Consider the following 25,496-nt stretch of genomic DNA (forward strand, 5'->3'; position numbering starts at 1 on the left):
ATTGTAATATCAAAAATATAATGGGCATAATACATTAATCATGCATTCATACACATTGCCCGCAGGTGGCCCATTGCAAGCTACTCATGGTTGGGAAAATAAATCGGTTCCTGTTCAATCTCCGATCAGTGCATCACCAAGTGAGGTGAGTTCAATTTCGATTGTTAGAATCGATCTTAAGATAAATTTCGTCATTTCAACGTAGTTCGATAGCTAAGTGCCGTATAAAAAATAGATTGTAGCCCCCTTTCTGTGTGAACATTATTCATTGTGAAATACGCCTTAAAAATCCTTCAAATTATCGTTAATTATCAGTAAGACAATATATGCTTATGATATTTTACTAAAATTTCATAATTGCTCGTGATTTTGGAATTTTTTATATTTTTTCTTTTGCGTACGCCCCTGCTAGAATACATCTTCATGCCGTATGCACTGTAACGAATTTTCCCGGGGAGGTACGATTCACCCCTTCTCGGCTCACTCACCTCGTCTCGCGCTACTCTCCGGCTACGAGAATGGACTGGGCGCCAGGTACGAAGTACCATCGAATGAATCGACTTGAATTTTGTCGGTTCTCGCGATGGTAACGCAATGCAAAATTAGAGTGTAGAGTGCACGTGGGAAACGAGTGACCGAGGACCGTCCGGCTACTCAGCTCAACTGAGGTACAAAAGGTAGAGGGGGGGATCCTTAGGGAAAAGTAACAATTCATACTGCAAAAAATGTAGCCGACGCAAGACAGACGATTCAGAAAAAGTTTTGTTATGCCCGAACGTGAGAACGCGCGGACTGAGAGGAAAATAACGAATAACAAATATTAAAGTTACTAATCTCTCAGAGGAACAAATAAACAATTTAGTAAAAAGGAGAAGAGTTAAAAATAGTAGATGTTCGGAATAGCTATTAAAGCGCTAGGCGCACCTATTGCGGTTGATAATATACAATATGGAATTTCAAGGAGATTGATGTAGGTCAAGACACAGAAATACCAAGTAAAAGTAACGCGTTAACTTGTTTATTAAGGAGTCGGCATTAGAGATTTAGATTACAGTTGAATAAGATCGCAGTCTACTTCCTCTTGTTTACAATAACATAACATAAATGAAATTAAAAGGTGATACAGTTTTGGACTTACGGTCGATGTTCTACGCGTAATTTGAGATGTGCTGACGCTGAGCGTTGCGGGTCTCCTCGAAGACAGTGTAGTCGGCACACCCACGTATACAAATCGCGTAGTACACTCGATAATTTGAGAATATAATATATCGAAATAATGTTTGATTTCTGGATTTTTCTTATTAGTACTTGGAAGGTTTGGGTATGTGAGTAATCGATTAATGAGTTCTTATTTGCCTCCAAGAAGTAAAGAAACGCTGCACCTCAGTGCCTCACTAGCCCTCGAGCAGTGATGCTTGATCGCGAAGATTCGAAGACGCGTAACTATTAACTATCTTGTAAGAACCTGGAACAAGACTCGGACTCGAGGTAATAATACCTGAGGAGCTCCGCTTAGACCGAAGATTAGCGAAAGACTGACGAATTTTTGTTGTCAAATCCCTATCGATGCTTCCGATATTAGGAAATTGCAACGTAAGGATTTAGATTGTTGAGTAAATGCGTATGCAAGAATAGAAAAGTGTGTCTAAGTGAGTGAGTGTTGTTCCGGGTTCTCGCAATGAATTGTGCATTTCGCTTACATTTCCTAGAGGTGAAGGGACTCGAAAATCTGAGAATCTGTGAAATACGTTTCGCAATTCTCTAAAAGAGGTTTCGTATAGTATGAGGAATTCGGTTTCACAAGAGGAAGCGGCTCGTACTGAGCGTTTCGAAATTATACGATTAATCGATAAAATACATTTATGACAATTAATTAATATACTTTAAACTATCTAACCAGTAATTTATAAATAAATGGCTCGGCCATAACAGTTTCACAATTTATTCGAAAATTCGATGAATAAACCAGAGTACAGGAAGAGATACATCAGTACGAGATTGGATGCGATACAAAATAAAGTTGGAAAGAAAAGTAATTCGCTAGTATGTCCGATGCACAACTTTTACGTCTCGCGCCGTGACGAGGATTTCCTCGTCACGGCGGGCGCGAATTCGCCGGGTAATATAACGATGAGCGATTCGCCTCGCGATCTCGCAGGTGCCGTAGATAACACCGGCACACAGAAAAAAGTGGTAAGTACCGGACCCATCAACCGGACCCATTAATCTCTACGTATTTTGGCCCGCTGAATTCGAATCCGGGGTCAGATTGGCCAATATACCTCCAAAATTTTGAGTAAATTCCAAAAAACCGCAAAAATTGCGGAAAATCGCTGTTAAGAGCATAATAAAAGTTCTCTTCGCCTTACGCGGGAGTGTTTTTCATGTAATTTGATGCGCTGAATCTGAATCGAGGGTTAGATTGACTGATACATCTCCAAAATTTTTAGTAAATTTCAAAGAGCCGCAAAAATGACGGAAAATTGCTGTTTAAAGCATGATAAAAGTTGTCTTCGACCTTATCGGGGGTGTTTTTTTATGTAATTTCATGCGCTGAATCTGAATCTGGAGTCAGATCGGCTGATATACCTGCAAAATTTTAAATAACTGCAAAAATCTCTAAAAATGGGTCAAAATCGCTAGCATGGGTAGAAGAAGAGTTTTATTGATCTAGATCGAGTACGCTCCTTTGGTATTTTGATGCGCTGAAACCGAAACCGGGCGTCTATTTAACTCGTACGTCTCTAAAATTTTCCTTCCATGGAAAAAACCGGCTAAAATGGTTCTTTATGAATTTCGAGCAGCTCAATGCGAATCCAGTAGCTAGTAGTCGCGATCATAGATATTTCGGTCGAAGATCGAAAATAACAAAAAATAGCAATAAAAACGTCAAAAAATAGTTTTTTGAATTTTTTACACATGAATTATTCATCTTAAACTCTATATAAAAAAAATATCTGTATATTCTGTATGCAATAAACTAGAAACTGGGGACAATTGTATAAAAACTTGAATATAAAACTATCGCAGGCATGATTAAAATTCTTTTATGAGGTTTGCTTCAGTATTAAAATAGTAGACTGGAGTGCGAATTGGATACCACATACAGTTTGTGGTCGGTGTAAGACAATGTTATTACGACGGAATAAGTCCAGCAAGCAAGAGTCCTTGCAATTCACAAAACCTTTGATACTATTTGCACTGATAGGTCAAGGGAATTTCTATGTTTGTATGACCGACATCACTGGTTTCACGAAAAATTCTAGAAGTAAAATTGTGTATGCCAATGTTTCATCAGTGCAGAAATCAGCAAAAATAGTGGGCGTCGATGAAATCAGAACTACCGAACCGATAGATGTGGAGCTTTTTGATGAAGAGATAGTCATGGATGTTGCCGAGATATATCAAGCAGAAAGTTCCGAAGATGACGAAAGAAAAGCTCCCCAAACCTTCAACCAAGAAGAATTGAATGATCTCATACGAGATTTAGGATTACCGAAGGACGGAGCTGAATACTTGGCAGCAGCATTGAAAAAGAAAAACTTGCTATCGGAAGGAACATCGGCTTATTTTTATCGTGACAGGGAGAAAGAGTTTCGGCAATTTTTTGCGAACGATGAAGAGAATTCTTTAGTATATTGTTTGAATGTAAAAGGTTTGGTGGATAAATTCAAACCAAACATATACAAAAATGATGAGTGGAGACTCTTCATTAATTCGTCAAAGAGAAGTTTCAAAGCCGTTCTACTCCACAACGGAAACACATATGCTCCTATTCCAATAGCTCACTCGACCAAGCTGAAAGAAAATTACGAAAATTTACAATTGGTATTGGACAAAATAAAGTATTCGGAACATCAATTGCAAATTTGTGGTGATCTTAAAATTGCAACACTGCTTTTAGGTCAACAATCGGGGTTCACAGAAAATCCCTGCTTTTTATGTTTATGGGACAGTAGAGACAGAAAACAACACTATGTTCAGAAAGGTTGGCCAACAAGAACAAACTTCGATCTAGTCCGTAATAACATCATACGAACATCATTGATCGATCCTTCGAAATATCTGCTACCACCACTCCACATTAAGCTTGGTTTTATAAAGCAGTATGTCAAAGCTCTGGACAACGATGGCGATTGTTTCCAGTATATGGGAGAAAAGCTTCCCGCGATGAGTGATGCAAAATTAAAGGAGGGTATATTTGATGGACCACAAATTTGTAGTTTATTTGGTGACGAAAATTTCATTAAAAAAATGAACGATACTGAATAGGCAGCATGGCAAATTTTCAAAAAAATTTCTCAGAACTTTTTGGGAAATGAGAAAATTTACAATTACCAGAATTTAGTTGAAGAGTTGTTGGAAAATTTTAGAAACTTGGGTTGCTTGATGAATCTCAAGCTGCACTTTCTACACTCCCACCTCGACTACTTTCCTGAAAACCTTGGAGATCTAAGTGAAGAACAAGGAGAAAGATTTCATCAAGACATCAGCGAAATGGAAAATCGGTATCAGGGAAGGTGGAATATCAATATGATGGCAGATTTTTGCTGAACGCTAAAGAGAGAAAGAGGAAGAGAAGATAGAAATAGGAAGAGAAACCCACTGCATAGGTCGTTCGAAGAGAAAATAATTCGTTACAAGAGAAGGACGGTTTAAGATACATGAAAATTTTTTTATTCTCATATTATTGTGGAAAGTGAAAAAAAAATTAATTAAGCAGAATTGAAAGAACAACCATGCCTGCGATAGTTTTATATTCAAGTTTTTTATACAATTTTCCCCAGTTTCTAGTTTATTGCATACAGAATATTGTGACGGGGTTTTCGTCACTAGTGGCTGAAACGGTTGGAAATAAAGGGGGGTACAAATTAAATAAATAATAAGCCGAAATTTCATAGAAGAAAATAATAACAAAAGAAAATGGGCTTTATTTCACAAGATAATCTCCTTGGGCGCCAGTTAGTTTTTATAATAAAAATTAACAAAAATAAATCTCTTTGGGTCTCGAATGTTAACAACAATTACGTCTAAAGCGGGGGAAAATGTACAAAACGGGGCTAGCTCGGAGGGAGAAAAAGAAAACGGGGAAAAATGGCTCAACGCTTTTGAGACTCACTATCTTCGGGTCGACGGGCACCTGTCACTCAGGCGTCTTACATATACCCGTGAGTTTACAATAGAACACAATAATAATAATAATGCACTGAATTACGACGCGCAAATCAGCAAATACTCGAACGGCGAGGGGCGAAAGGGAGGGGGGGGGGGGGGTAGATCACGCGAAAAAGGGGCTTAAACCTATCACCACAGCACTCACTCGCATTTAACGCAAAAAGAATAATCTCCAAGATAAATCACAATCAAGGGAAAATCGATAACGAGCCAGAAGGGCTCGGAGAAGTCTCGATAGCAATAGTTACAATTGTTCAATCGACCGGCGAAATTGAGACGTGAGCCCCGACGAAAAATGGCGGAACGACCACGTGTTTTTCGTCGCGGCGTTTGGAGAGTGAAAACGACTTACTTGGCGTCGCTTTTATGCGTCGTACGATTTTTAGCTCTTAGATTTACTCCGATGGTCCTCAATACCAAGCCGGTGGTCGTTGAAACGGGATCACTGGGGAAAACGAAAAACTATTCGTGAAAACTGGGGGAACTGGGCCGTGGCACGCACGCCGGGGTCGTGATGGAAGTGATTGATCTCCGTGCTCGCTCATCGTCCTTCCTCATTGCGCATACATTATCGATTATGGATCCTTGCGCGCGCCGATGATTGTCCAATCGGACTCCTTTATCTCGCGCAGGAGTAGCGATTCGGTGACGGGGGAGGGTGAGGAAGGAAAAGGGCTAACGACGAGGGCTATCGATTGGCGATTGATGGCTTGACGGCGCGGCGCTGTTATCAGTCGACTCGATCGATGGCGACGCCTGGACGAAGCTCGGCCTTACGCGCGAATTTTCGGTTGACGAACTCGTGATAACAGCTGGGCTGATGCGTGGCGGCCGGTGTTAATTCTGTCACAGCTCGGAACCTCGACGCCAGGGAACTCGTTCAATGATTTTCTCGAATTGGAGACAATTCCTCCTCGAGAGTACGTTCGATGATGGTGGTTGGTTCCATGACTCGGTTCCGATAGCCTTTATCCGATGTTCTAGCCTTTTGGGATTCGGGGAAGGGGCTTTTTATCAGTGGGAGGGAATTACTGGGGGCAGGACTCGACGGGGACTCTCGTTCGGGGGGAAGGAGGATTGTAGTCCGCTGAGTTTCAGTTGTAGACGATGCGAGCGAGTGCCAAAACGGCCGAAGAAACTTATGACTAATAACAATAGTAAAGCAGGGAAATTAATAGGCGAAATTACATAAGAAAATTATACAGTTCGCAGATAATTAAAAATACAAGAGAAAATATAGCGATTTTTTGACGCTCCGAAAGTGAGTGAGCGATGTGGTGGATCCCACCACGACGCGGGGCGTTGCGGCTCTGCCACAACGTCACAATATATAGATCTTTTTATTTGTGTACAATTTAAGATGAATCATGCATATGTAAAACATTTAAAAAACTATTTTTGACGTTTTTTTGCTATTTTTTTGTTATTTTCGATCTTCGACCGCAATATGTATGATCGTGACTACTAGCTACTGGATTCGCATTGAGCTGCTCGAAATTCATAAAGAACAATTTTAGCCGGTTTTTTCCATGGAAGGAAAATTTTAGAGACGTACGAGTTAAATAGACGTCCGGTTTCGGTTTCAGCGCATCAAAATACCAAAGGAGCGTACTCGATCTAGATCAATAAAACTCTTCTTCTACCCATGCTAGCGAATTTGACCCATTTTTAGAGATTTTTGCAGTTACTCAAAATTTTGCGGGTATATCAGCCGATCTGACTCCAGATTCAGATTCAGCGCATCAAATTACATAAAAAAACACCCCCGATTAAAACTAAAAAAAAGCTCGATTTAACCAACGAACTCGATGAAGAAAGAGAAGTGGACTTACCGAGGGACACGCTCGACGCACAAGGACAAAAGTTCGATCTCGGGAGGGCTCGGACGCTGGCTGGACGGGATGGTGTTCGGAATTCGACTAATTGTGCGTGCGAGCGGTCCTTGCGATTCGGCGTTGTCCCCACCACGAGGCCCATGCACTGCAGCGCTCACGCGCTAGGCGCAAACCCGAGCGCGAACTCTGGGTTCGCGCTTTCGCGCGGGATTTTCAAACGAGGAGCGCGTCAGAGCTATAGTTTTTATTACGCCGGTTGCCCGATCGGATAAAACACTTACCTCCTCCACTGCGCTCACCTTCCCCGCTCACTTGAAATACTCCTCACTACTAGATGACCGCGATCCGGGTGTCTTTCTTCTTGGGGATCCGGCGGGCAGCTCCGGAAGACTGAGGGGTGACCTCCCTCACGATTCCTGACGTCTTGGATACGTGGTGGGCCCACAAAACAAACCACCAGGCAAAACAGCATCTCACCTCCGGAAAAACTCCCCCAGATCCCACTTGACGAGGTGCCGGTTCCCGCGGACTTTGACTCCCGAATCTGCGGTATTGCGGGCGGTGCAACTCGGGGTTGCTACGGCGGGAAAGACACGGGCGACGTTCATCAAATGGCCAATGCCAGCGTGTTCTGTTTTTCGGTGATCGTGCCATTTCGTTTTTTTATGATTGATTCTTTATTGAATGAATAGTGATGGGCCGGACAAGTACTTTTAACACATATTTAAACATAATTTGTATCGATCCAATCGACGTCAAATTTTGTGAATAATACCAGAGGATCCTGAAAGTCTGAGAAGAATCGATTTTCTTATAAGTCTCTGCCACCATAGAGTAAGAAATGGCTAGCTTGCATGTGATTCTTTTGGATTTGAAAGCTTCTTAGAACAATTCAATAATGTCAAAATTTGGAGTTACTAATAAAATACTTGTCCACCGATTGATATCATAAATTTTAGTGCTGCACGTAATTCAAATGGTAACTTTTTTCAATTCATTAGTGTCGCGTCCGCCCTTCGATACACGGACGGATCATATATTTACTATTATTTTTTTTATCGCCGGTTCGGGGTAAACTCGTGCGACCGCGGGCTTTTTGATGTGTAGAGCTTGGTTAGGTTGATCTCAAAATAAAGAATCACTCGCGAAACAAAGCGACGGGTTTTTTATTGTTTTTATTAAAAGATGCGCTGCTGCGGATCACACCGAAGCGCGTGACAATACAGGAATTATTGTAAATGTGCTTGAAAAGAAAGTAATGCCAAGCGGCGTGCGTGAGATAGAGCCGAGCGGGGCTAGTCGACGCGTAGAGCTGCTTCTCGTACTTATGCAGAGAGAAGACTAACTGTAACGCAAAGAGAACGAAGAATTGGAAAAAACGCGGGGAGACAGAGGTGAGCGGGGAAGAAAGGATATAGGTGGAATTAGCGCCGATAATACTCGTAAGGAGAGGCTTCGGGCGAGACACTTTGTTTACATTTGGCCAGCGTGACCAGAATGCGAAGAAATAAGAGCGCTAGGAGTTTAACATAGAGCACGAAAAATTACGCGCATTAATAGTTTTTCTATTAAAATTCGAACATACCGCCCACCTCGTTCCGACGGAACGAAAAGAAATTTTGAGGGTATAATTTTCAGAGTGACCCAGGAGTTACATAATTCTTTGCCCGACATAGTGAACGAACTTAAAGCTAACAAAATGACATGAATTCCCGACATTCGTATTCGGACTTAGAGCTAGTTTAACGAAATGAATACATGATATTTGTATCGAACTTATAATATAAATTTTACAAAAAAATAATATCCGACATTATTTGCGAGCTTAACGGCAAAATAAACGAAAGATAAACGCGAGGTAACGCATTACGCGGAATCGTTCGCGTGCAGAAGGGGACAGACTTTAGCGATAGGGCGCTTGAGCTGGGTCTTCGCGGTTCGCAATGTGACGACGCGCACGAGACCGTCGGGGCTCGGATGGGTAGCGACAACCCTGGCTAACTCCCAGCGGCACGGGGGGAGCTGCTCGTTTTTTAATAGGACAAGTGCATCGACTTGCACAGATCGCGATGCTTTTTGCCATTTTGCGCGTTGCTGTAGCGTATGTAAATAATCGTGGCTCCAGGCCTTCCAAATGTGTTCGCGCATGGCGAGGACCTTTTGCCAGCGAGACAAACGATTTTCATTGAGTTCGAGCAGCGATGGCTCGGGTACGCTAAGTAAGGGTCTACCGATTAGAAAATGACCCGGAGTGAGCGCGTCGAAATTGTCCGGATCGTCGCTCAAAGGCGCGAGGGGGCGTGAATTTAAACACGCTTCGGTTGCGCATAATAACGTGGAAAATTCGAGTTGAGAAAGCGTGTGAGCGCCGACAACTCTTTTCAAATGATGTTTGAAGCTTTTGACGCCAGCTTCCCAGAGGCCGCCGAAATGAGGCGCGGAAGCGGGGATGAAATGCCAGCGGATCCCGTCCGTTTCGAATTTTGCATGTAAATCGGGATTTTTAAGTGTAGAAAGGAAAGCGCGACGTAATTCATTGTCGGCTCCTTGAAAGTTTGTACCGTTATCGCTGTACATGTCGGAGGGAAGACCGCGCCGGCTTACGAAGCGTTGAAAAGCGGCAATAAATCCGGAAGTCGCGTAATCGTCGACGTATTCGAGATGAACTGCGCGTGTTGCGAGAAATACGAACAGTGCAACGTAGTACTTGCGCGATTTTTGTCCGCGTCCGACAAACGGAGTAATATGAAATGGGCCAGCGTAGTCCACGCCGCAATGAGAGAATGGCGGCGAGGGGTTGACACGTGGGGACGGAAGGTCGCCCATGAGTTGACTGGCAGAGACGGCGCGTTCGCGAGCACAGTTTAAACATCGGTTTATTCGAGATTTGACGAGGGATCTCGCGCCGAGAATCCAATAATTTTGTCGTAAGAGACGAAGGATCAGCTGTGGACCGCCGTGTAATGATCGCGAGTGCGTTTGGTCGATAATTAATTCGCTGACATGATGACGCGGTAAAATCAGCGGATAGCGCTAGTCATACGATAAGAACGAGTGGCGCAACCGCCCACCAAGACGCAATTGGCCCTTTCCGTCGAGGAAAGGGTTGAGAGCTTTAAGATCGGTCGCCCGAGGCAGTGGCTCTTTTTCCTGTAGGGCGCGAATTTCCGCGGCGAAATGTTCGTTTTGAATTTTTCGTATCCAAAAATCGCGCGCGGCTTGGACACTGTCGGTAAAATTCGCTGGGGGTACGCGATTCGGATCGCGTTTTTGTGCTCGAAATTTGTTGAGCCAGAAAAATAATAAGCCGGTGACGCGGAGAAGTTTGCTCCAGCTTGAGAATTTTGATGAAAGGTCCCATTCTTCTCTTTCGTGAGCGACATGTATCGTCGCGGACGCGCGCTGCTCGCTGAGCGCGAACTTTTTATCAACTGCGCGTCCGGAAGCACAGGGTCGAGCGCTTGGCCAATAGACCGAATTTTGTCGAAGCCACGAAGGGCCTGACCACCAGAGTGGGTGATTGATTAATTCGGAAACGGGAATGCCCCGAGAAGCGCAGTCTGCGGGGTTTTCGCCCGATGAGACGTGATGCCATTTTACTTCTGGCATTTTCGTTTGTATCTCTGAGACCCGATTCGCGACATACGGCTTCCAACGCGACGGATGCTGTGTGAGCCAGGAAAGGGCGACGGTGGAATCGGTCCAGCCGTGCACCGGAATTTTTTCGATTTTGAGAGCTTCCCGTACGTACTCGAGAAGTCGAACGAGCAATACTATTCCGTTCAATTCTAGTCTTGAAATAGCAACGGTTTTTAACGGCGCGACTCTAGATTTTGCCGCGATTAACGATACTGAAGTATCGGTTGGCGATTTTAGAACGCGTAAATAGACGACTGCGGAATACGCGCGTTGCGAAGCGTCCGCGAAACCGTGTAGTTCCATCGCGCAGTGAGATTGGGTTAGTCCGATCCAGCGAGGAATTTTTAAGTTTGAGAGATCGGGAAGCTCATGGCAATAACGTTCCCAATCTTCTTGAATTGATTGCGGGACATCGTCGTCCCAGTCGATTTTTGCAAGCCACAAATCTTGCATGAGTAGTTTGGCCTGGATAACAACGGGTGCAGCCCACCCGAGGGGATCGAATAGTCTCGCAATTAGCGAGAGAATTGTGCGTTTTGTTGTGCACGATTTCGGTACGGTACCGACTTGAAAACTGAATGCGTCTTCTTTCGGGAGCCAGGTAATACCGAGGACCTTGAGAATGGCCGAATCTTCTTTCGAGAGATCAATTGCGAGTTCGTGTCCGGTTGACGGAATATCGGATAATAAGTCGATATCATTTGCTGCCCACTTGCGTAAATTGAACCCACCGCGGTTTAATAGCGAGACGATTTGAGAGCGAATCGTTCGCGCCTCATCTTGATCATCTGCTCCAAACAGAACGTCGTCTACGTATGTCGAGTGTCGAATAACGTTAACCGCCTCGGGAAACGACTGACCTTCGTCGTCGGCTAATTGTAAAAGCACGCGATTAGCGAGAAACGGAGCGCAAACGGTACCGTAGGCGACAGTGAGAAGCCGATAACTTTCGATTTGACTGGATTCCTTTGGGCGCCAGACGATACGCTGATAATCGACGTCGTCGCGATGCACGATGATTTGTCTGAACATTTTTTCGATGTCCGCGAGGTAAACAAATCTGTATCGGCGCCAGTTGCATAGGACGGCGCCTATTTCACGTTGTAATTTTTGACCGATATGTAAATGGTCATTGAGGGACGTACCGTTTGACGTTTTGCTTGATGCGTTAAAGACGACGCGTACGCGAGTGGTCGCGCTGCCTTCGCGTATTACCGGATGATGCGGAATATACACGGGTTTGTCAATTTTGTCTGGGCTGTTAACTCGCTCCATATGTTTCGTCGATTCGTATTCTTCTAGAAATTCTGAATAAGCCAGTGCGAGTTCCGGTTTTTTCTGTAACCGTTGCTCATGCTGAGCGTATCTTGAGAGAGCGATATGATGACTGTCGCCGATATCTGGAGTTGACCCGGTACGAAAAGGCAGGCGAACGATATACCGACCTCTTTCGTCGCGCGAGTGCGTGTTTACGAAATGAATTTCGCATTCGGTTTCCTCTGGCGTGAGGAAGGTTTGAGTGGGAATTTCTTCTATTTCCCAAAATTTACGTATTAGCGCGTCGCTGTTCGGCTCGATTGCGCAGTGCATTGCGGAGGCACGTGGCGTTGAATGAACGTGAGCGCTCCCGATTGGACCGGAGATTATCCAACCTAACGTCGTGAGTTGCCCCGTGGGGGAACCGTGAGGACCTTTGCGTAGTGGCCCTAGTAACAATTGTCCGTAGAGATCCGCACCGATTAAAATGTGTATCGGCTCCTTGCTTGCGGGATTGGGATCCGCGAACTGGAGGTCCTTGAGATGAGACCAAGAACTGATTGCACACGAAGAGTTCGCGGCGTAGCTCGTGAGACTTGGGAAAATGAACGCGATCATTTTCAGAGATGGCGAGTTTTGTCCGTAACATGATTCGAGCGAAATATTCACGTAGGACGTGGCGCGAGTCGTTCGACCGTTTCCGAAAACGGTGATCTCGAGGTCGGCTCGATGACGCGAGGTGCGTAATTTTTGAGCGAGCGACTGAGTTATGAAGCTGTGCGACGAGCCTTGATCGATTAGAGCTCGTGCCTTGATAATTCGACCTTCCGATGTTCTGAGTCGTACCCAGGCGGTAGCGAGAAGCACGGAAGTGAGGTTGTGTCGAGAGGTACACGTGGTGGCTCTGACGGTTCGTTCGCTCGGTAGCGATGACGATGCGCCTTGCGGCGCGTGAGTACGGATTGACCGCGACGAAAGAGTATTAACGCTTGCTGCGTTATTTTGCGAATTGTCGGTCTGAGCATCAGACATGACTGTAGCTTTGGAGCTACCTTGACCGGCGCGATGCAACGAGGTGTGATGCGCTTTTTTACATTCTTTACAGCGATATGAGCTCGGACACGTATTCGGAAAATGCCCGCTCTTTAAACAATTGAAACATAATTTTTTGGTTTTCGCGAACGTGAATTTTTCGTCGAGATTTTTCTTTTGCCACGTGGGGCAGAAAGAGAGCGTGTGTTGTCCCGAACAGTCCGGACATTGTCTGGCAGCGGCAGTATTTACATTCGCTTTGTCTTTCGACTTGGTCGAGTTACTGGGCGTATTATTCTTACTGTTGTCAGTTTGAAGGGGCGCTGCGAGGCCGCGTATTCTTTCGGTTAAGAAATCTTTCAATGTTTTGTACGAAGGAAATTCGGTTGACGCGCCCAGACGCTGGTTCCATTCGTTACGCGTGCGAGTGCTGAATTTTTGCGAAAGAATATATACTAACAGATCGTCCCAATGTTCGATGGGGCGTTTCAAATTTTTCAAAGCCGCTAATGACGCATTGGTAGTATCGCGAAGCAACTTGAGAGTAGTCTCGTTTTCGACTTTCATGACAGGTAAATTCGCGAAAGCGTAAATATGCGCGAGAATTAAGGCGCGGTCGTTATCGTATTCGTCTAAGAGTATCTGCCAAACGCCGTCGTAATTGGCGTCGGAGACGGTTATATGCTCGATCATACGAGCCGCTTCTCCTTCAAGAAACGAATTTAAATAATGAAATTTTTGACTTGCGGCTAGGGACTCATTATCGCCGACCAACGACTTGAAGGAATCTCGAAATCCTTCCCACTTTGTAGCCTCGCCGTTGAACTTCGGGATCTCGAGACGGGGAAGAACGAAGGTGGATGTCCCATGATGCTCGCAGGTGATCGTTGACTCGTTCGCCTTCGATTGTTGAGAACGGCTGGCGTTGGTTTGCTTATCCAGGAGGTCCGTGAGTTGGTCCAGGGACTCGTCGTGATCGTTTTCTGCTTTGAGCAGTTCCCCGTCCAGAATATAAACGTGCTTGGACGTTGTTTCGTCGGCCAATTGACGAAATCGTACGTCCAGATTGTAGCATCTGGACCAGATCTCTTTAAGAGATGCGATGCGCATTCGCGTTTTGCTCGCAGTGAAGCGATCTTTGCCAATCTTGCGGTAATTGGGCACGATTCTTCGAAGTTGTTCGAAGTTCGCCTGTTGTTCGACTAATAATTCCGCAAACGAAGACATGGTAAAAATGTTCAAATTCGAATAAATGTACGAATTATTCGAGCGTCCAGTTTATTTAAGCGTTGTATGTAAAACACTTTACACAAACGTGGTGATGCGCGTACGCGAGAATGTTCACGGTAGCGCGATGTACAAGCGTACAAAGGCTCGCAATGCGTGCGAGAGAAAGCCAGAGTTCGTCGCGATGAGCGCGAGCGAGGAAGAAAGCACAGAGGTTCACTTTAGTACCCGTATTGTCGTTGTGTCAAGATCGTAGAGCACTGTACACTCGCACGATTCCCGAAAAGTATGAAATTTTATTTTCTCGAGCTGAGAAAGCGTCGTTGTTCCCGAAACGAGTGCCGCGCACAGAGTGGAACGCGAGATGTAAACAAAGTCAACCTTGAACGCGTACGTACGATTGCCAAATAAAGAGTCCGCGAAGAAGCACGTTTCACGAAATCGAAGTGATCCGGCTCGAAGGACCTTAAATATGTCGCGTCCGCCCTTCGATACACGGACGGATCATATATTTAATATTATCAAGAGACTCGGTAGAGTCTCGGGACAAGTACATTGACAGCCCTGTCGTCTGCTGGCCTGAGGCTCTCGCCGAGACTATCTTTTCTCTGAATAAAACGATTCGCGGTGGTGGGGGTAAAACTGGCATGTCATTTTCTCGAATTGCGGAGCTCAAGAGATGTTTCGTTAAGCGAAAATTAGTTTAGAGACTAAATTTCAAAATCTCTTTCGAATGAGCCCGAAACCAACACGATCAGTAGCGTAATTGCTGAGAAAAAACTTTGCACAGGCTCAAGATTATGCAAAAGTTACTAACACATTTAGAAATTTGACATGTCTGTATATAATACCATCAAAGGCCTCATGTCCCTCGGTCTAACTTCGCGGCGGTGTCGCGGACTGACGTCACATGCCGAGAGCTCGAAAGTCACCAGCCGAAGTTTCACGTCATGTTGACGTTTGGGGTTATGATGTTATGAAGTGCGTGCGGGATAACTAAAAATAATTTTCGTCATCTAACGAAGTGCATATTACTATTTATTTCGTTAAATTTTGTGATATACTAAACCAGTATCAAAGCGGCCGCGTAAATGTAGTCTGTGATATGTGTGCGAAAAAGGATATAAAAAATGCGAGATGCATATGTCAACGAAAACTTTTCAAGATTTCATTATTTTGTTCGACTGGAAATAAGCGTTAGATAAAATAATCTTTCAATTAAATCAGAGTGCGAGAAATATTGTTCAGTGTAAATATATCGTCAGTGGCTAGGTTATATATATGAAGGCGTCAAGTTATATATATGAATAAATACAACAAAAACACACAGAACTGTTAGAATGATGTTGTAAACTTTAATTGAATAAATGTTTTCTAATTTATTTCTCATGTTTCCCATATTTTGCTTCATATTCAGTTTGGCTCTGCCCTCTCCGATCCTTGTTTTCACTCCATCGGTTTGCAGCGGATCGATACATATCATTAATTAATTGCCTAATATGTGTCCTATGATTATCTACTATTTCTTCATGCTGATTGTGGTAAGGTGATTCAAGAGGTTTCCAGCTATGATCATCAATCTCACATTTAGTACATCAGATTCTCAAAACAGTTTCTGGTCTTGATATAAGTGCAGTTATTCTTTTTCCACCTGGTCTATCGAGTAACAAATTTTGAAACTTATTCCAAAAAGTCTTTGGATGCTTTGTTTGCTGATCATATGAAAAGTCGAATCTTTGGAATGCAGTAGGCAAACACAAATTTTGACAACAATACTTATGAAATGACATGTATGTTGAGTATTCTCACTTTGCAAACTACAAATGTGGAATTATTAGTGAAAAGATTCATTACGCCAAGTCTACAGTTGCTCAGTTTTGGATGCGATCAAATATAATGCCTGCTAACATCCATGGGAAAATACAGAATTTCTGAATTCAATGTTCGCTATGTCATTTCAACGTAACATCATGACTTTTGCCAACTTTTCTCTATAATACTATAGATTTGGATTATTGAAATACAGCAAAAATCTGCGAATTATAAAATTAATATACTGTGCCATTCATTTTACTTTTTGACTCTCACCTTAACATGAATATGAAGTGAAAAATTCATTAGAAAAGTCTTCAGTTGCTCATTTATGGATGGATTTGAAATTGCTGTCTTCCAAACTAATTGCGCAGATACATTGAATCGCATCAGATACCTGCGAACTCTGAAATTTCTGTGCATAAATATGTGTGTTAAGTATCACCCCCTATCTTTGATTATGGGAATGAGTAATAGAACTTGGTTTAGTAAGTTTTAAAGTATTTCTTTTTAAATACTATTGAAATTTGTATTACTGCGGTATGAAGCGAATACCTCCAAACTTTCAAATTTTTGTGTCGCAGCATGTGTGCCAATCATTTAAATTCTTTACTCCGACCGTAACATGTAATCTCAAAAATTCATCACAAACGTCTTCAGCTTCTCTAAATTCCTAAATTTTCCGTTTTCTATTTTATTCTGAGTTTTTAAACTTTTAAAGTCATTCCTGAATTCTCCTGAAATTGTTTTTCGCCAAAACCAATGGAGATACCTTAAACGTCTTTGACTTCGGTTGCTCTGTTGAATTAAGTACGCTTAGTTTTTTTTGCTTCTTTGAGTTCTGACATAATAAATGTTTCCGGGTGCCTTTTTTCAGCAACTATCAAACTGTAGATAATTGGATCTCAGCGGCCACTTGCAAACTTTGGAAATATATTTCATCAGGGACACGTTTTGAATGACACGAAAACGTCTAGATTCAGAATGCAGAAGCAACATTTAAAAAGGGCCAATTCTGTTGGATTTGTTGTGTCTTGAATTTGATCTATTTTTCCTCTTTTCCTTTCTTTTTCCTAACGTTATCAGCCGAAAATCATATCTCAGCCCGCAACACGCATTGCTCCATGCTCTTGAGTTCCCAATGGACGAAACATATTAGAAGACAAGGAGAAAAATCACCAAAGTCCAAGAATAAACCTCTATTGAAACATTTTCAGTACAATTTCGACGGAAAATAGGTCTTTTTTCGTGAAAACCAATGTTATACGCCGAAAATTATAAACAATTCATAAAAATTTAAACTAAAATCTTATAGTCATCTGAACATAAATAAGGATCTTTTGAGAAAAAAGACGTGATATCAAACCATAAACTTCCCCTAGGGAAAAAAAAGGTTGGGACAAGTACATTGATGGTCCCTCGTTTGCTGATAATTCCACCCATAAAAAAAAATTTAAACAAAATTTTTTTTAAATTGTAAAAGAAATTATTTCATAAAAAAAATACAGAACAATTCGAAAAAAATTTTACACATCTTGAAAAAACGTTATATTAAAAAAAAACTAATCTGCATCTATTTTTTAAAGTGTCAAAAGAATCAAATAACAAGTAAAAAATAATAAACCGAAAAATCGCCCCTGAAATCATTTTAGAAACCGATGCCTCATTCTTCTTATTTGATTCGAACAGCTAAATCAATTGAAAAAAATTCCATCTAATTTACGTGCAACATTAAAATTTATTATATCAATTCGAGGCCAAGTATTTTCTAATGAATTGAAAAAAATTACCATTTGAATTACGTGCAGCACTAAAATTTATGATATCAATCGGTGGACAAGTATTTTATTAGTAACTCCAAATTTTTACATTATTGAATTGTTCTAAGAAGCTTTCAAATCCAAAAGAATCACATGCAAGCTAGTCATTTCTTACTCTATGGTGGCAGAGACTTATAAGAAAATCGATTCTTCTCGGACTTTCAGGATCCTCTGGTATTATTCACAAAATTCGACGTCGATTGGATCGATACAAATTATGTTTAAATATGTGTTAAAAGTACTTGTCCGGCCCATCACTATTCATTCAATAAAGAATCAATCATAAAAAAACGAAATGGCACGGCCGTCTGCGGAAAATTCGTCGAGAACAATTCGTCGAACCACAATTCGTCGAATCACAATTCGTCGAATCACAATTCGTCTTGTTGAAGTAGATAGAACATAAATATTTTTACCGCTTTCAGCCGCACCCAGAGTCAACGACGAGGACGTAGCGGATATCTGACTCCATTTTTATTTTTTTGTTTTTTTATTTTTTTTTGTTTTTTTTTTTAATTTTTTTTTGTTTTTTAATTTTTTTTAATTTTAATTTTTTTTGTTTTTTTTTATTTTTATATTTTTTTGGTTTTTTTTATTTTTATATTTTTTTTGAGTTTTTTTTTGATGATTTTTTTGAAGCATGAACTAAGATTTTTTTTAAAGTCATGAGTATTCAGGAGTTTTCTCTTTACAACGACATATTGTTCGCGATGGCTTTCAAATATTCAATTTTGTCTCCGTACAATGTGTCATCATACTTTGACACAATGTTTGTTATTCTCTCGTCCAAGTCTCGATATTTTTTCGTTGGTGGTGGTTGAGATACTGCATTACGCAGTTCTGCAATTACCAATTCGTTCTTCGATTGTTCAATTTTTAAATATCGAATCAGGTTCCACAATGTTGGATGTTTTTGCCGCACTATTTCGTTAAATCCCCGATGCCATCCTTCGACGCCGTTATTTGTGCGAGCTAAATTAGATCGGCATGCATTGTACTGGTTCCAGTACTTGATCGGGAATTGTGCCTCTCTCAGGTTTCTTCTCCTATCATATCGAGCGACGAATTCCGATTCGAAAGAAAATATAAACTCTTCCAACTCTTCTGCTGCTAGGATTTCTTCGGTAATGCGATTGAAAGTAGCCACTACGTCATCAGGCTTCAAAAACGCGAGTGCTCCCAAAAGTTTTATTTTTTGTGCGAATTCAATGTCTGTGTCATACAGCGTTTTAAAATTAAAGGCTATAACTTTTCGGTAAAGAGCCTGGTTGAAATGAAAATTGCAAAAACGTATCAAGACGTTTGGGAACACTGTCGTCAAAGCCTTAACGGCTGCTTGTTCCATATCCAGCATTACCGATTCTGGATTTAATTCCGGATTAGCTTTTTTTAGTGTGCTGAACATTTCCTCATACACAACTGCGCTTTTTCCAGGTAATAATGCAAAAACTAACGGCACGATCTTGGTGTCCACTAAAGCATGGATCGAATAGAGCTGAGAGAACAGCGATGAGCATGCTCCTATTGTGCCATCAACAAACCAATGTTTTGAACTAGCCAACATTCTTAGATTTTCAACAGTTCCGAAGATGAGCATTCTATCATCAACAGGCCCTTTATCGTAAATCAGAAAGTCATGATTTTTTTCGGTTACACGAAATTGTGGAGGAATCTCAATGTCTTTTAGGTTAACAGAATTCGTTAAATCTTCTGTTGCTGTGTGCCGGATATTGCGAATTGTTCGCTTCATAGACTGTATCGACGGCAGATGAGCAGCTACACTGTCATGAACTTGAGCGGATTTAGAAGCGATTATGACATGTGGACTTTCCGAGGTTTCCAGTGCAGACGCTTTTATATCATTTCTAATTTCAATAGCTTTAACTTTCGCAACTTCACCACTATGATTGTGGCTCGTCTCTTTGAGAATTTCTTCATTTTTACTGGTAATTACTCGAGCAGTGCAAGCTTTTTTATTTTTACTGTGTTCAACACATTTCCAATATATATTACCGGTTTTTTCGTTAACACTCTCCTTGTAAAAAAGAAACCCGTCCCATAATAATTGTGGCTTCCCTTTCTCACTCAAAACAAATTGTGCCATTGTTGCGTGTTGTTGAAAACTTCAGTGTTTATGATTTAGAAATGTTAGAAATGGTAATACAAATGAGTTTATAAGAATGTATAAAATTGACTGCTCAATAACAGAATTAAAATCAGTAACAGTGAAAATCTCTACACACCGAATTTCACCTCAAGAAAATACACAGTTATCTGTACACACAACCAAAAGTTTGTAGAAATTTATCCGCAATATTTAATTCGCGCCTTAATACAGGGTTTGCGGAATCTCGAAAACGCCTAATTCCCTAGATAAAACTGTATACAACTTCGTTTGCCAGATCTAAAATTTTTTATTAACAATCATTATGTTCTTAATACAAGTAGTAATTTGCCCTTGTATGATTTTTTCCAAGCGTACCAAAGAATTAAATGCATGCATGACCATCCTAAAGTAGAAGTAGAACGAAGGAATCAAATCAACAAAATATTAACAACACCAATAGCGCAATGCCACAGTGAGACCACGAGTCCCTTGTATCCGAGTCTGCTTTGAAAACAATGGAAGCTTTATGTGATTTCGGAGGAATTTAAACAAGAAGTTTCTTTCATGAAAAATTCAGGGTTAACGGAGATGCTGTTCTCTTTTCATAGAAAACTATATTGAGTTGGAAGGTGAAATATGATTTTTGATTTTCATAATCATAAATTCTCTATGACGTAAGTTGATCACAATTCAATTTTATATCCATAAACCATAAACTTCTGCTATATCTTGAAAATACTATGATACTCGAAGATACTCGCTGACAATCGCACACTCCGATTTCCACATCCAATTTGGAGTCATCGGAAGTTTAAATAGAGCGAAGTCAGGAAGAAAAATGTATCTAATAAATTGAAAAGCTGTTCAATATTTTCAATTTCATACAATAATTTTATTTTTCAACTTTTTTGGCCACGATCAATTTTAGTGGGGGAGAAAACCATTGAAATGTGACATAAGAAAAATTTTCCAAACCCACCCAACGATTCCACACACACATCGAAGGTGCTTCAAACCCACCCAACGATTCCGCACACACATCGGAGGTGCTTCAAACCCACCCAACGATTCCGCACACACATCGAAGGTGCTTCAAACCCACCCAACGATTCCGCTCACACATCGAAGGTGCTTCAAACCCACCCAACGATTCCACACACACATCGAAGGTGCTTCAAACCCACCCAACGATTCTGCACACACATCGAAGGTGCTTCAAACCCACCCAACGATTCCACACACACATCGAAGGTGCTTCAAACCCACCCAACGATTCCGCACACACATCGAAGGTGCTTCAAACCCACCCAACGATTCCACACACACATCGAAGGTGCTTCAAACCCACCCAACGATTCCGCACACACATCGAAGGTGCTTCAAACCCACCCAACGATTCCACACACACATCGAAGGTGCTTCAAACCCACCCAACGATTCCGCACACACATCGAAGGTGTGTTGGAATGGAGAAATAAATTTCAACATTTTTAAATATTTTTCTTAAAAAAAAAAAATTCGCCTCAACTTTACGAACCCTATTGAATGATATTCCAGACCCGCCCAACAATCAAAAACAGTATTTCTAACGAGTTTTCGGCAAATTTTTAAAGCATCGTGATTCGACGAATTGTGATTCGACGAATAGTGATTCGACGAATTGTGATTCGACGAATTGTGATTCGACGAATTGTTTTTTCGACGAATTGTTCTCGATGAATTGTTTTCGACGAATTGTTTTCGACGAATTTTCCGCAAATCGGCACGGCAGAATCTCGTTAAAAGTTTGTTGAAATGCGATTCATTATTAATTTAATGTTCTTAATAATAGTATAGGTTAGTTCTTATTCCGAATGGAACTCGTTCGCTGGAACAATAAGTGGGAAGTAAAAATTGCTGTCATCGAATGTAAACTACAGAGTTATTTTGGAAGCTTGAACATATACATTATGTACATTTTTTTTCATTTATCGATGCACAATAATATCCCTTCTATATTGCGGAATAATTTGTTTCCGTTTTTTATTAAATTAGTGCAATTAAGTAAAAATTACTTGAAGATAATTCTCTCAATTCCCTCTGCATGAATACTTGTGATCCATCAGTTCTAGACAAGCCCTGACTTTTATTTGGATAAACAATTTAAACGGAAAGTGATGGGCCGGACAAGTACTTTTAACACATATTTAAACATAATTTGTATCGATCCAATCGACGTCGAATTTTGTGAATAATACCAGAGGATCCTGAAAGTCCGAGAAGAATCGATTTTCTTATAAGTCTCTGCCACCATAGAGTAAGAAATGACTAGCTTGCATGTGATTCTTTTGGATTTGAAAGCTTCTTAGAACAATTCAATAATGTAAAAATTTGGAGTTACTAATAAAATACTTGTCCACCGATTGATATCATAAATTTTAGTGCTGCACGTAATTCAAATGGTAATTTTTTTCAATTCATTAGAAAATACTTGGCCTCGAATTGATATAATAAATTTTAATGTTGCACGTAAATTAGATGGAATTTTTTTCAATTGATTTAGCTGTTCGAATCAAATAAGAAGAATGAGGCATCGGTTTCTAAAATGATTTCAGGGGCGATTTTTCGGTTTATTATTTTTTACTTGTTATTTGATTCTTTTGACACTTTAAAAAATAGATGCAGATTAGTTTTTTTTTAATATAACGTTTTTTCAAGATGTGTAAAATTTTTTTCGAATTGTTCTGTATTTTTTTTATGAAATAATTTCTTTTACAATTTAAAAAAAATTTTGTTTAAATTTTTTTTTATGGGTGGAATTATCAGCAAACGAGGGACCATCAATGTACTTGTCCCAACCTTTTTTTTCCCTAGGTTTTTTTTATCGCCGGTTCGGGGTGAACTCGTGCGACCGCGGGCTTTTTGATGTGTAGAGCTTGGTTAGGTTGATCTCAAAATAAAGAATCCCTCGCGAAACAAAGCAACGGGTTTTTTATTGTTTTTATTAAAAGATGCGCTGCTGCGGATCACACCGAAGCGCGTGACAATACAGGAATTATTGTAAATGTGCTTGAAAAGAAAGTAATGCCAAGCGGCGTGCGTGAGATAGAGCCGAGCGGCTAGTTGACGCGTAGAGCTGCTTCTCGTACTTATGCAGAGAGAAGACTAACTGTAACGCAAAGAGAACGAAGAATTGGGAAAAACGCGGGGAGACAGAGGTGAGCGGGGAAGAAAGGATATAGGTGGAATTAGCGCCGATAATACTCGTAAGGAGAGGCTTCGGGCGAGACACTTTGTTTACATTTGGCCAGCGTGACCAGAATGCGAAGAAATAAGAGCGCTAGGAGTTTAACATAGAGCACGAAAAATTATGCGCATTAATAGTTTTTCTATTAAAATTCGAACAATTAGAAAATACTTGGCCTCGAATTGATATAATAAATTTTAATGTTGCACGTAAATTAGATGGAATTTTTTTCAATTGATTTAGCTGTTCGAATCAAATAAGAAGAATGAGGCATCGGTTTCCAAAATGATTTCAAGGGCGATTTTTCGGTTTATTATTTTTTACTTGTTATTTGATTCTTTTGACACTTTAAAAAATAGATGCAGATTAGTTTTTTTTTAATATTACGTTTTTTCAAGATTTGTAAAATTTTTTTCGAATTGTTCTGTATTTTTTTTTATGAAATAATTTTTTTTACAATTAAAAAAAAATTTTGTTCAAAGTTTTTTTTATGGGTGGAATTATCAGCAAACGAGGGACCATCAATGTACTTGTCACCAAGCTTTTTTTTCCCTAGGGGAAGTTTATGGTTTGATATCACATCTTTTTTCTCAAAAGATCCTTATTTATGTTCAGATGACTATAAGATTTTAGTTTAAATTTCTATGAATTGTTTATAATTTTCGGCGTATAACGTTGGTTTTCACGAAAAAAGACCTATTTTTCGTCGAAATTGTACTGGAAATGTTTCAATAGAGGTTTATTCTTGGACTTTGGTGATTTTTCTCCTTGTCTTCTAATATGTTTCGTCCATTGGGAACTCAAGAGCATGGAGCAATGCGTGTTGCGGGCTGAGATATGATTTTCGGCTGATAACGTTAGGAAAAAGAAAGGAAAAGAGGAAAGATAGATCAAATTCAAGACACAACAAATCCAACAGAATTGGCCCTTTTTAAATGTTGCTTTTGCATTCTGAATCTAGACATTTTCGTGTCATTCAAAACGTGTCCCCGATGAAATATATTTCCAAAGTTTGCAAGTGGCCGCTGAGATCCAATTATCTACAGTTTGATAGTTGCTGAAAAAAGGCACCCGGAAACATTTATTATGTCAGAACTCAAAGAAGCAAAAAAAACTAAGCGTACTTAATTCAACAGAGCAACGAAATTCAAAGACGTTTAAGGTATCTGCATTGGTTTTGGAGAAAAACAATTTCAGGAGAATTCAGGAATGAATTTAAAAGTTTAAAAATTCAGAATAAAATAGAAAACGGAAAATTTAGGAATTTAGAAAAGCTGAAGACGTTTTTGATGAATTTTTGAGATTACATGTTACGGTTGGAGTAAAAAATTTATATGATTGGCACACATGCTGCGACACAAAAATATGAAAGTTTGGAGGTATTCGCTTCATACCGCAGTAATACAAACTTGAATAGTATTTAAAAAGAAATACTTTAAAACTTGCTAAACCAAGTTCTATTACTCATTCTCATAATCAAAGATAGGGGGTGATACTTAACACACATATTTGTGCACAGAAATTTCAGAGTTCGCAGGTATCTGCTGCGATTCAATGTATCTACGCAATAAATTTTGAAGACAGCAATTTAAAATCTATCCATAAATGAGCAACTGAAGACTTCTGTGATGAGTTTTTTACTTCATATATATGTTACAGTTAGTGTTAAAAAGTAAAATGAGTGGCACAGTATATCAATTTTATAATTCGCAGATTTTTGCTGTATTTCAATAATCCAAATCTATAGTATTATAGAGAAAAGTTGGCAAAAGTCATGATGTTACGTTGAAATGACATAGTAAACATTGTATTCAGAAATTCTGTATGTTCCCATGGATGTTAGCAGGCATTATATTTGATCGCATCCAAAACTGAGCAACTGTAGACTTAGCGTAATGAATCTTTTCACTAATAATTCCACATTTGTAGTTTGCAAAGTGGGAATACTCAACATACATGTCATTTCATAAGCATTGTTGTCAAAATTTGTGTTTGCCTACTGCATTCCAAAGATTCGACTTTTCATATGATCAGCAAACAAAGCATCCAAAGACTTTTTGGAATAAGTTTCAAAATTTGTTACTCGACAGACCAGGTGGAAAAAGAATAACTACACTTATATCAAGACCAGAAACTGTTTTGAGAAACTGATGTACAAAATATGCGATCGATCATCATAATCGGAAACCTCTTGATTCACATTACCACAATCAGCATGAAGAAATAGTAGAAAATCATAGGACACATATTAGGCATCCAATTAATAATATGTATCGATCCGCTGCAAACCAATGGTGTGAAAACAAGGATCGGAGAGGGCAGAGCCAAACTGAATATGAAGCAAAATATAGAAAACATGAGAAATA

General features: G+C 40.4%; 1 protein-coding gene across 1 annotated transcript in view; it reads left to right on the top strand.

Moving 5' to 3' along the window:
- The window catches only part of LOC122408149 (uncharacterized), a 1,237,064-nt gene that overhangs the window by 991,637 nt on the left and 219,931 nt on the right, over positions 1–25,496 (top strand). The window contains exon 22 of the mRNA XM_043414787.1: positions 66–145. Within this exon, the coding sequence (XP_043270722.1) occupies positions 66–145 (80 nt within the window). The remainder of the gene's footprint in view (positions 1–65; positions 146–25,496) is intronic.

The sequence above is a fragment of the Venturia canescens genome, chromosome 1 (assembly GCF_019457755.1).
Source record: "Venturia canescens isolate UGA chromosome 1, ASM1945775v1, whole genome shotgun sequence".
Lineage (NCBI taxonomy): Eukaryota > Metazoa > Arthropoda > Insecta > Hymenoptera > Ichneumonidae > Venturia > Venturia canescens.